We start from the raw sequence: 12,588 nt of genomic DNA, 5'->3' as shown, positions 1-12,588 counted from the left end.
AAACCAAAAATATTCTTTCTTTCTAACCTGTCCAGAAACTGTATTTTTAGATTCCTTAATTAAACCAAAAATATTCTTTCTTTCTAACCTGTCCAGAAACTGTATTTTTAGATTCCTTTATTAAACCAAAAATATTCTTTCTTTCTAACCTGTCCAGAAACTGTATTTTTAGATTCCTTAATTAAACCAAAAATATTCTTTCATTCTAACCTGTCCAGAAACTGTATTCTTCCATTGGTTTACCATGATTGTTAATCTGATCCAACACATCAACTGAAAATATATTTTTTTTAAATATCAACATAAAAATAAAATTGATTTGTTAGTATCGCACAAAAGTCAAAACGGCTGAACCGATTGGGCATAAATTGTTTGGTATTGATGGGGATTACTTCAAACAACTGATTTTCAATGTAGATGTTTAATTGATACGAAATGAGAATTCGGAATTTTGTGGAAACAAAATCCGCTTCAAATCTTAAAATTGTTTTTTTTTCCTAAAGACTGGAAAATGATAATATTTTTTATAATTATGTTTATTATATTTGAAATTTTGAAATTTTTTGTTAAATATTTATATATTAGAAATACCTATTCTCCCGCAGAGTAACATAGTAGGATAATCAAAATAGTCCATGAAACTGTGGACCATTAGTCCAAACTCTCCCATTCCAAGCGGTCCATGCTTCTAAAATAATCAAAATAGTCCATAAAACTGTGGACCATTAGTTCCCTTTAGCATTTTTAGCATACCACTTTTTGAGCTTTCACTAAGAAATTTTTTTTAATTTTAGGAAAATGCATTTTAGAATATATTTTATTGCATAAACTAGGATACAGTACGGTAGTAAAGCCAGTAAGTGAAACTTATTACATATTACATATTTGCAAGGACGGTAGTAAAGCCAGTAAGTGAAACTTATATCATTTTACATATTTGCAAGGCCCTTGATAATTTAACGTGTAAACAAACATGCGTCAAATGCTTATAATATTTGTCAAAATAGAAAAAAAAAATTTTCCTTTATTCTGTCTTTTAGCATTTTTAAAACTCTACTTTTAGAAAATATTGTGTTAACATGATATTCTGTAAACCTGTAGTACATTGTACATCATTGTGCATGTGATATACTTAAATTACGCTGTAAATATGTGTGAAGATAGCTTAAAGGAAAAATGAAAGGGGGTATAGGATGAAACCTGAGAATCTCAGGTTTTGAACGATACCTATTAGACATCTATCTTATGTTCCTGTCTCGAGAAATTGACATACTCTGTGTCAAAATTATACTAAAACAGGCATATACCAGATTTTGTATAAAAGTTGTAGTATTAAATAGATCTTATTCAACAATTACGCAACCAATCTGAAAACGATTATATCCCACAGGAGCCTGAGAATCTCAGTTTTGCTCATATTATAATTTTTTATTTTGCATTTTGCATTTTTAATAGATATAATTGATAATATTATTACATATAGTCCGTATAGTCTGTATTACGTCACAATAATTCAGCCAATGACAGTGCAGTATCGTTGTCACGTGGTACAGACGGAAATCACATGACCAGTATACTGCACTTGAAGTGTATTCTACAATGATGTGCAATTCTAATTTGATATCTGTACTAATAATATTACTATCTTAATTATTTGTATATTGACCCAGCCGGGCTAGCCCGGTCAGTTTTCATTTTACCTGTTTATAAATAAACTAGTTGAATATCATTTGTTGATTAGAACGGACGTATACAGAGCCTTGAGTGTTGGCTAGAGATAGAGAGCCTTAAGATTTGGCTAGAGATTTAGTTAAATATGATCTCATTAGACTTTGAGTAAAGTAATCGTTAGAGTATTAGCATCTAGATTTGTTACACACTGTCATTGGCTTAAGTACTGGTGACTAATACGGACTATACGGATTAAAATTTAAATGTAATAATATTAACAATTATTTCTATAAAAAATGCAAAATAAAAATTAAATAATTATAACAGGAGCAAACCTAAGATTTTCAGGTTGCTGTGAGATATAATCGTTTTCAGATTGATTGCGTAATTGTTGAATATGATCTGTTTAATACTTGTTGAATAACTACGCTTGTGTCCCTGTGTGGCATTTAGGGCCTGGATTAATAGCTTGTTGGATATGCTTGTGTCCGTCTGTGGTATTTAAAGCCTGGATTAATAGCTTGGTTTGATAGCTACAGAGATCGAGTCCAGTAATAGTGTTGTTGATAGTTAGAAGGATTGTAACAAAGTGGATCGTGTCCTGGTTGACTTTGATAGCGGACGGGTTAGACCTGGATAGATACATTTCGAGAACTTGTTATGGAGTAGGTGTTTACTACATACCTTGCACACTGAACATTTAATTCTAAGGTCTAATATTTTCAATATGAGTCAAAGCCTTAAAACATTTCAAAAATCAAAAAGCGTTTGAGCTTTGTCTGGTCAAGTTCAAATTAAATATCGATGTTTATAAAATAGAATTTCTACATGGCAACAGAAACTTGAGCATTCTACTGCCGAAAACCATAAAGGAATAATCAGAAGTAAACAATTCTAAACCTAGAAAAGCAACAATTTCTTCCACATTCTTCATCAGATAAAAATGTTCAAGGGTACTATTGGGAATCAGACGTTGTTATCTTTGCAAGGAGGGAACTTGAAATTACGTTTACAGTCCCCTTAAATATATATAATAAAACAAAACATTCGTATTTATGTTTTATATAGCCGGCCATACAGCTGGACCAAATGGGCTGACATTTTTTGTGGACACTCATGGGTAGCCTGGGGGTGACATAATATTTTTTTTCAAAATTTAAATTTAAAAAAAAAATTTCACGGGCAACGCCAGGCCCTTCAGCTAGTATAAAATAATACCTGTAAATGTGTCGCATATTCATTCATGACATGTTTCTTCCTACATCTACCGTAGACTCTCTCTATCTCAATATCTGTCATCTTCCTAATCAAATTGAATCTTTGCCAGAAACTCAAATTTTACAACCCCTAAATCTGTGCAACCTGATGGTGTCTGTAATCCTGTAATATTTCAAACTTAGATTATCTGATCGAAAAGAATCTATAGTTTTAATTATCTAATTGGGCCACAACATTGGGTTGTAAAAATAATGGGATTAGAAATCAGAGTTTGTGGCAAAGAATCTTCTTAAAATATCGTTATATGTTCTTCAAGAATGAGATGTTTTATAAAGTAAGCTAGATATATAACTGATTCCATGACAGGGATAGATAGATACCTGGTTCCATGACAGGGACAGATAGATACTTGGTTCCATGACAGGGGTATATAGATACCTGGTTCCATGACAGGGATAGATAGATACCTGGTTCCATGACAGGGATAGAAAGATATAACTGGTTCCATGACAGGGATGGATAGATACCTAATTTTATGACAGGGATAGATAGATACAACTGGTTCCATGACAGGGATAGATAGATACCTGGTTCCATGACAGGGATAGATAGATACCTGGTTTCATGACAGGGATAGATAGATATCTGGTTCCATGACAGGGATAGATAGATACTTGGTTCCATGACAGGGGTAGATAGATACTTGGTTCCATGACAGGGGTAGATAGATACCTGGTTCCATGACAGGGATAGATAGATACCTGGTTCCATAACAGGGAAAGATAGATATCTGGTTCCATGACAATGATAGATAGATTCCTGGTTCCATGACAGGGATAGATAGATACCTGGTTCCACGACAGGGATAGATAGATACCTGATTCCATGACAGGGATAGATAGATATAACTGGTTCCATGACAGGGATAGATAGATACCTGGTTCCATGACAGGGGTAGATAGATACCTGGTTCCATGACAGGGATAGATAGATATAACTGGTTCCATGACAGGGGTAGATAGATACCTGGTTCCATGACAGGGATAGATAGATACCTGGTTCCATGACAGGGATAGATAGATACCTGGTTCCATGACAGGCTGCTAGAATTATTCCATCTTTACCAAGGCGGAGAAGGTTTCCTCGTTCTATATCCAGGGTTAAACCCTAAACCATTTATTAGTTCATTAAAATATAATTATTCTTATATAATAGCTTCAGAATCCAGCCTTGCCCAGGGTACTCATAGTTTTTCTAGCCGTTTACCCGCGCTTGGTCGTAAATTACGATTTTAGCTATTTTTTCCTATAGTGGACCTATTCTAATTAGAGTATTAAAACCAATTATTCCCGTGGGTCTTCTAAGTTCCCCAATCAAAATTTGAGGCAAATCGATCCAGTGGTTTCTGATTGGACATCCAAACAAACAGAGATTACAACTTCATAATTGTACATATATACATTGTATATTATAAAGGGACTATGCAGACTTAAATTTCTGGTGATCCTGCATTTTTTGACGTGGCATCATGGCAAGCCAAATTCACAACGGAACCCTTTAAAACTTTGTATGGTCAATAACGAATTAGATATCCCTATTTGTAACTTTGGAAATTAATAATGATGTTCACGGGTTCGATTCCCGTACTCCACACAAACCTGTGGTTTCAAAAACATTTGAAGCCGACATCTGGTTAAGCAGTTATGACCACCTGACGGATGTAGGAGGACAGAGGGGCGGCTGTCAACAACTCTCGCAGCGAAAGGGTGCGTGCTTTCTACTCAACAAGAAAGAAGCTTCAATTGGGATTGATCCAAGTGAATGATGATGAAGAGAGGAATGGTGGACAAGCAGGGAGAGTCTATGGTTGCCAGCTATAGGTACCTGGGGGTATCCAATCCGGGCTTACAGATGTTAGGGAGCAATGAGTGTGATGTATCCTATCAGTTTGGCACACGGGCCTCATTCCAGTATATCAGAAGGATTCCTACACTCTATATTCTCAGGTCTAAGAAGAATCTTAGGCAGCTGGAATCTTGTCAACCCTCTTCTCAGAATGAATGAAGCGTGGATGGATGCATGTGCTGCCAGATTACAACCCCTGGTAGATCAATATAAAAACCCAGACAACACCAAACTTTCGCAATAGAAAAAATTCCGAGATTTTATCGTAACAACCTGATCATGTCCTGATGACAAAAAAAATCTTTCTAAAAAATAAATGTGGAACTAACATCTACTTGTTTATTCTACAGAGGTTTGGTCCATCACCATCACCGAATTGTGAATACCGTTTACAGTCCCTTTATTCAACATACCTTACAAATGAAGTCCTGCTCCAGATCAAAATCTCTGTATTTGATTGCAGGATCATAACCACGTTTATCCACTAGGAAACTGGCAAGAAGTTCGTACTCAAATCTAAATAAAAGAAAAAAAATGTTTACAAAAATAAAATTTTCAGAAATGGTAAAAATTAAAATCAAAAAATACAGTATGACTCATAAAACTGTGTAAATAGGAAGATGTCAGACTGTTGTGATTTAAATAGTCTCATGAACATGAAACAATAAACCAATTTTTATTTAATAAGTTACTCAGTTACATTAAAGAAAGGAATTGAGTATTTGGCATAAATTCCTATTTTGTAATTCCTATATCTTTGCATCCCAATGTCGAAGACCTCAGATATTTCAAACTATGAATTCTGTATGATCAAATAATCTAAGTTTAAAATAGTATATAACATAACATGATTGCAAAGATATAGGGATTAAAATATTAGAGTTTGTGGCAACGAATCAATTCCTTTATCAAATTCACATAAATGTTTTCTTTCTATTCCCAAGTTTTCTGGTTCTCACTGTATAAAAATACCTTATCATCGGACCAACATTGTATCTACAAAGAGTGTGATCCAAATCAAATCCAATACAATCATAATCCTCTAAATAAAATAGTGAAAAGGTTAAAAATAAAAATAACAATGATTTTGAAATTGTCTCTTTAAAAAGTATGAACATAATGAAAAAATTATAAATTTTAAATAATTCAATTTATAATACAATAATAAAACTTAATGATATTGCGTAGAAAAAAAAACTATTAAGTACCTAAGCAAAGATAATTCTTCTGTTGGATTAACACATGGCCTATGCAAGAATAGTTTAGAGTCAGTATACATATAATCTTATGCATAGTTTAAAAAAAACGATTTTTAAATATCAAATTTTTAATCCAGAGTTATTCACAAATAATAAGTCTGTTACTGCCAACAGTACGTGAAATTTAAATTTTATATGGTTTCTATTACCGGATAAATGTTTTAACCCTATCACGATTGGGGGAGGGAGGATGTTTTGCACCCCCCCCCCCCTCCCTCGTGTGTTTTTGGAAATAATTCAAAAGCGGCTTATATTAGAACTCTTTCACTTTTTTAACATCATAGTTGTGATGAAATTTTGCCAAACAAATTGTTTATGCATATTGCCATGCATAGAGTAGGGTGGAGGATGGTCAAACGGCGGGTCGGTGTTTCAAAAAATCAGAAATGCTTATTTTTTTAATAATTAAACTACAGGGCTTAAATTTATACAGTTGAAAAGCCCTTACAAAAAAATGTACTAACATGTGTCACATGTTAATATATGTCAAAAACATAAAATACTTATTTTTGAACTTTTCTACTGGAGATTAAACCTTAAAAAAAATATTTATACATTTTTGCGACATACTTTTTGAAATTTTTTGGAATCCTCCTTTGCTTGCACCCCTAACCATGTTAAAGTTAGAGATATATTTTTGACTAGGAACATGTATCACACTCCCTTATCTCAACTCTATGGGCACAATTATAGGGGGGGAGTGGGGAAACACCCCCCTATGATCTTTATTAGCCAACAGGGTTAAATTTTAGCGTAAAACTAGAGGAGCCACGAGATCACAAAGTAGTACCAGTAATAAGCTTAAGTTTTACCATTATCCTTCAGTCTCGTTTAAAGTGGTGTTATGAAGATAGAACTTCTCTTAAAATATAAAAACGGTCTATTTCATTCAATATGAGAAAGGAGACATCTAGGATTAACTTTAAAAACATCTAACGTTTCTTTTCCGATCTGATTACTTTAAAACAAAAATATATTTCACAATACGGGGACGAAAATTCTATTTAATCTAAATTCGACATTCATTGGAACAGAGCCAAAATGAAACAAATCTTGCCTTCCTGAGATTTAATATTTTCTAGAAATATGTTCATGCTTTTACATTTTTAACAATCAAATCAAACCTTTGTTTATTCGTTCACGCTAACCTAAGTTCAACTGCTTTAATTCACGCTAACCCAAGCTCAACTGCTTTAATCCATAATAAAACAAACTTTTCAATAAAAACCTAAATAAAACCTGTGTTTTTATTAATTTATTCAAGTTAAAGAAATTGAGTCTTTGCCACAAAATCTGGTTTTCTAATCCCTATATCTTTCCAGCCCAATATCGTGGACCTAGATATTTTTAGTTTGAAATTTTTAAGGTGTACGACAACGGGTTGCAGCGATCTTGGGATTGAAGAATCAGAGTTTGTGGCAGAGACTCAATTCCTTTGCATGAAATGTTAATTTGTCACTTTTACGTCTGAATAAATCTTTATTAAATAAAGATCTAAAAGGTTAAATTAAAAAAAGTCGAGGGCCTGTGCAGTTTGCAGAATACGAAAAAATTCGTTGCGCTTTTTCTTAAATGATCTTATTTTTTTGTAAATTATAAAAAGTATAGGTATTTTCGGTAAATAAGAAAGTAAGAGTTGGTGGCAAAAACTCAGATCCTTTGCATAGGTATGACCCTAATTTTAAAAATTGGAATGTTATATGATTTTATCTTTTTATTGTGGATTAGGGGATCAATTTCTTTAAAGTAGCGCCCTTACATTTGTACTTAATTTCAATGGAGTTATAACTCAACGCATTGCTTCTATTATTTTTATAATACAGTTTGGTAAAATGAAGGTTATCAATTAAAACAATTGAAAATCATGCATAGCCTGGTTAGTCCAAAACATGCAAGATCTCATTAACGATAGCGCGTTCAGCATTGTTTTCACTTCGGTTCTTATTAAAGTAATAAACAATGGTTTTTTGGAGGGAGTTCTGGTCAATTGATACAGATGTATATCTTACATATATACGTTTTGGTATAATTTTGACACAGTTTTATACCAATTTCTCGAGACAGGAACATCAGATAGATGTCTTATATGTATTGTTAAAGGTTTCATCCTATACCCCCTTTCATTTTTCCTTTACAGTCCCTTTAATAGACCTAGATCTCTGAGTATAATTTCAACACTATATCAATGTAAAATAAAATATTGCTCTGAGGCCTAGTTTCGGGAATTTCTGTTCAGTTTTGTGATGAATGCTTCACAATACTAATTGTGTTTACTACGGTTGAATCATGGAAATTAAAAAACGATTCATTGGAAGCTTGTTAGAAACTGCGATATTTTTGCATAATCTTAAGCCAGCTTGTTTAATTTCAAAATATACCTAATAATATCTACGCATTTTAATGAACTATGCTCGTTATTGTTAAAATGAGCTTTACAAAGGCAACGAAGTGTCTATGCAAGAAAAGAATATGAACAAATTCCGTTTTTATACCTTTCAATTCTGGAAACATAATTTGCTCTTTTTTTAAACACTCCCTTTAAAGTGTTTACGTTGAGCTTACTGAGAGTAATGGATATTCTATTTTCAACTGAAATATCTTAAATTATGCAAATTCAAACATTTTAGTTTCAAGTTGTTATGAATTATTTGATAATAGAACCTGACTTAAATTATTCTTCCCTTCTACTGTAATCTCGTCTCTGACATGATTAGGAACCATTTTTATATCCAAACCATCCTTTCCATCCAACCTGTCATTTACTTCATCATCTGGTCTAACATCTAGTCCATCTCTAGCTTCTCCACGTAGTTGAACATCAAGTCCACCATCCCGTCCTACAACAAGTCGGACATCAAGCCCTTCACTTTGTTCCCCGTTTAGATCTTCTGTCGTTCTTCTCTTGAACATTTCGTTGATTTCTTCCTCTCTTCTTTCTCTTCCCCCCTCCATTGTGTAGCTTCCAGACATAATCACTTGACAAATAATTTCATTTGATTCACATTTTATTTAAATAAAAATTCTTTTTTTTTCATTAAAGTTGAGTTGGAATTTACATTTTCCACGTCATTTTCTGGAGACCTGAAAATACCGAGAATTCTAACATTCTTTTCTGTAATAAGGAAAATAAGAAAATTAAATTGATTTAAACTTTTCTAAGCCTTATATCTTTGCAACCTGATGGTGTATATCTAATATATTTCAAACTTTGGCTAATTGATTTAACAGAATTTATTGTTAGAAAATCAAAGCTGTATCGACATCAAGTTGCAAAGATAAAAGAATTAGAAAATTATTTGACCGGTATCTTTGCAATAATTTAATCAATTGTCTGATTTTAATTTAAATTTTAAACCTCAGTCTGATAAACTAGCGCACGTCGTCACCATATAATAATAATATAAAAGTATAAAAATAACAATCGTTTTCTAACTAAGCAAAGAAGTGTCCAGTTTCTACGAAATTGGTGTTGAGCAAACATCTACATCTACTTCCAATTAAATACATTTCTCAAAAATCAGTCAAAAAGAATTATTTTGGATTCAGAATTGGATAGAAAATGTCAAAAGATATTTGAATGACTTTCCTCCGGATTTAAATTCTACAAATATCATTTTCAAAATTTTTAACTTTTCTCAAGAAAAATAATTCCAGTATTTGAGAAAGAAAAATTAAGATCCAATTAATTGGGAAAAATTTGCCCCGTTCAGCAGAAAGATAAGATTATGTCAGATTTTGATAAAATAATCAGGGTTTTAATTTTCTTTAAAAGAATTTTTCCTTAAACTTTTCTTTATATTTCAGGAACCGGGCATAAACTTTTCATGCTCCAGGAAAACTACATAAGATGTAATGGATAGCTAGAGGTAGTTTTACTACGTTGACGTAGTTCAACCACTTGTGCGCTTCTCCAAATTAAAGAAAAGTGGTTCAGCTATGTCCTCATAGTTCAACCATGTCTTGTTGCTCATTAAATCTTATCTACAGAGTACAGGGTGTCCTATCATGCATTCCCTTTCATTTCTCATCTAGAGTTTCACTTGTTTGACTAGAGGTTTATCTGTGTAGAGGTTTATCTGTCTAGAGGTTTATCTGTATAGAGGTTTATCAGTCCAGAGGTTTATCTGTATAGAGGTTTATCTGTATAGAGGTTTATCTGTATAGAGGTTTATCTGTTCAGAGGTTTATCTGTATAGAGGTTTATCTGTTCAGAGGTTTATCTGTATAGAGGTTTATCTGTATAGAGGTTTATAGAGGTTTATCTGTTCAGAGGTTTATCTGTGTAGAGGTTTATCTGTCTAGAGGTTTATCTGTATAGAGGTTTATCTGTATAGAGGTTTATCTGTATAGAGGTTTATCTGTATAGAGGTTTATATGTATAGAGGTTTATCTGTATAGAGGTTTATCTGTATGAAGGTGTGTGTATCTGGCTTGAGGGGGTTATCTATCTATTAGTGAAGGTTTACAATAGTAATTATTATGAATTTAAATCAAATTTAATCAGATGTCTTACTTTCTAAAACCAAAATGTCTTATAAAGGGACACAATAAATTTCACCGACAGTCTCTTTCAGTTTTCTCTATTCATAATTGTACGAGAATCCATTTCCTTTTCCATCTCAGCTCTGCCAATATGACAATTTGATATTATAGTATCAAGTTTGCTGCCAGGAAATTTATTTACAGATTATGAAAACCAGTTGCCTAGTTCCCTAGATATCTAGTTGTCTAGCTGTATAGTTGTCTAGTTCTCTAGATGTTTAGTTGTCTAGGTGTCTAGATATCTTTTGAATAGTTGTTTAGATGTCTAGTTGTCTAGTTGTAAAGTTGTCTAGTTCTCAAGATGCTTTGCTGTCTAGATGTATAGATGTATAGTTGTCTAGATGTTTAGATTTCTAGTTATATAGTTGTTTAGTTCTCCAGATGTTTGGTTGTCTAGATTCTAGATATTTAGTTGAATAGTTGTCTAGATGTCTAGTTGTCTAGATGTCTAGTTGTCTAGATGTCTAGTTGTCTAGATGTCTAGTTGTCTAGATGTTTATATGTTTAGTTGTCTACTTGTATAGTTGTCTAGTTCTCTAGATGTCTAGATGTCTAGATATCTAGTTGAATAGTTGTCTAGATGTCTAGTTGTCTAGATGTCTAGTTGTCTAGATGTCTAGTTGTCTAGATGTCTAGTTGTCTAGATGTCTAGTTATCTAGATGTCTAGTTGTCTAGATGTCTAATTGTCTAGTTGTCTAGTTGTCTAGTTGTCTAGTTGTCTTGATGTCTAGTTGTCTAGTTGTCTAGTTCTCTCGTTCTCTAGATGCTTAGTTTTTTAGATGTATAGATGTCTAGTTGTCTAGTTCTCTAGATGATTAGTTGCCTAGATATCTAGTTGAAAAATTGCCTAGATATTTAGGTATAAAGTTGCATATTGTCTAGGTAAAAAGTTCCATAATGTCTGGAGGTAAAAAGTTGACTAGATGTCTAGTTGTCTAGATGTCTAGTTGTCTAGATTTCTATTTGTCTAGGTATCTCGTTGTCTAGATGTCTAGTTGCCCAGATGTATAGCTATCTAGATTCCTAGTTGTCAGTTTTTCTTCTTGTCTATTTATCTAGTCGTCTGTTTATTTGTCTATTTGTATATTTGTCTAGATGTCTAGTTAAGTAGATGTCTAATTGTCTAGATATATGACTATGACTGTCAATATGTCTAGTTTTCCTGTTGTCTGGTTGTATAGTTTTGTAGTCGGCTATGTGTCTATATGTCAGCCTGCAAGCTGTATGCATGTATGTATGAAAGGATGTATGAAAGGGTGTATGTATGTATGTATGAGTATGAAAAGTATAAGGAAAGGTATAGGTTGACCCTAAGTATTACAGCTGACTAGTACTGCACAAGGTGACCAGTCTCTAACCCACATATATCACTACTAAACTAAACTCAGTTGCTATAATTTTACAAATATACTCTGCTTAATCAAATACAATCAAAGAAAAAATGTTTTAAGTATGCATTTTATTTTGAATAATGGGATTAGACAAAATATCCAAAAAAGTATTTCAAATATTACATTTATGTAAAAAAGTTTTACTTCTATAAAAAAGACTTGGCCCTGTGCTTAGAAAGTTCTTGATTTCCTTAAGGCTTAATAATGTACAGACTACAGGAACAAATTTTGCAAACCCTAAATCTTTGCAGCCTGATGATTGCATTGAACCCAGTAATATTTCCAACTATGGCTATCAGATATTTTAAATTCATAGTTTATAATATCAGGTTGGGAACCTTTCATTGGAAACCGGAAATAAGGACATTCCTGTGGTTCTTCCGATTTCCCAATTACAAAATTTAGACAAATCCTGAGTCATGATCGGACATTAAAACAAACAGACAGTGATTACTTATTTGTATAGATTCTCTGTTCAAACTTCTGTGAACGTTTTGTTGGAGATATGCTATTCATGTTTCATCTTTCTCTATAGGACTGTAAGCGTAATTTCAAGTGACCCTTCATGCATTAATGCCAATGTCCGATTCACAAATGTTCT

At 32.8% G+C, this 12,588-nt stretch overlaps 1 protein-coding gene across 1 annotated transcript in view; it reads right to left on the bottom strand.

The window, feature by feature from the left end:
- The window catches only part of LOC111702993 (5'-nucleotidase domain-containing protein 1), a 22,120-nt gene extending 12,959 nt beyond the window's left edge, over positions 1–9,161 (bottom strand). The window contains exons 1-8 of the mRNA XM_023474828.1: positions 8,735–9,161; positions 6,003–6,041; positions 5,767–5,836; positions 5,208–5,310; positions 3,974–4,056; positions 2,890–2,974; positions 592–688; positions 211–273 (exon numbers count right to left, since the gene is read on the bottom strand). Coding sequence (XP_023330596.1) covers positions 211–273; positions 592–688; positions 2,890–2,974; positions 3,974–4,056; positions 5,208–5,310; positions 5,767–5,836; positions 6,003–6,041; positions 8,735–9,023 — 829 coding nt within the window. The 5' untranslated portion in view covers positions 9,024–9,161. The remainder of the gene's footprint in view (positions 1–210; positions 274–591; positions 689–2,889; positions 2,975–3,973; positions 4,057–5,207; positions 5,311–5,766; positions 5,837–6,002; positions 6,042–8,734) is intronic.
- Between the last annotated feature and the right edge of the window lie 3,427 nt (positions 9,162–12,588).

Source organism: Eurytemora carolleeae, unplaced genomic scaffold, assembly GCF_000591075.1.
Source record: "Eurytemora carolleeae unplaced genomic scaffold, Eaff_2.0 scaffold496, whole genome shotgun sequence".
Classification (NCBI taxonomy): Eukaryota; Metazoa; Arthropoda; class Copepoda; order Calanoida; family Temoridae; genus Eurytemora; species Eurytemora carolleeae.
The sequence above is the reverse complement of the archived record's forward strand: the minus strand, read 5'-3'. Positions and strand labels throughout refer to the sequence as shown.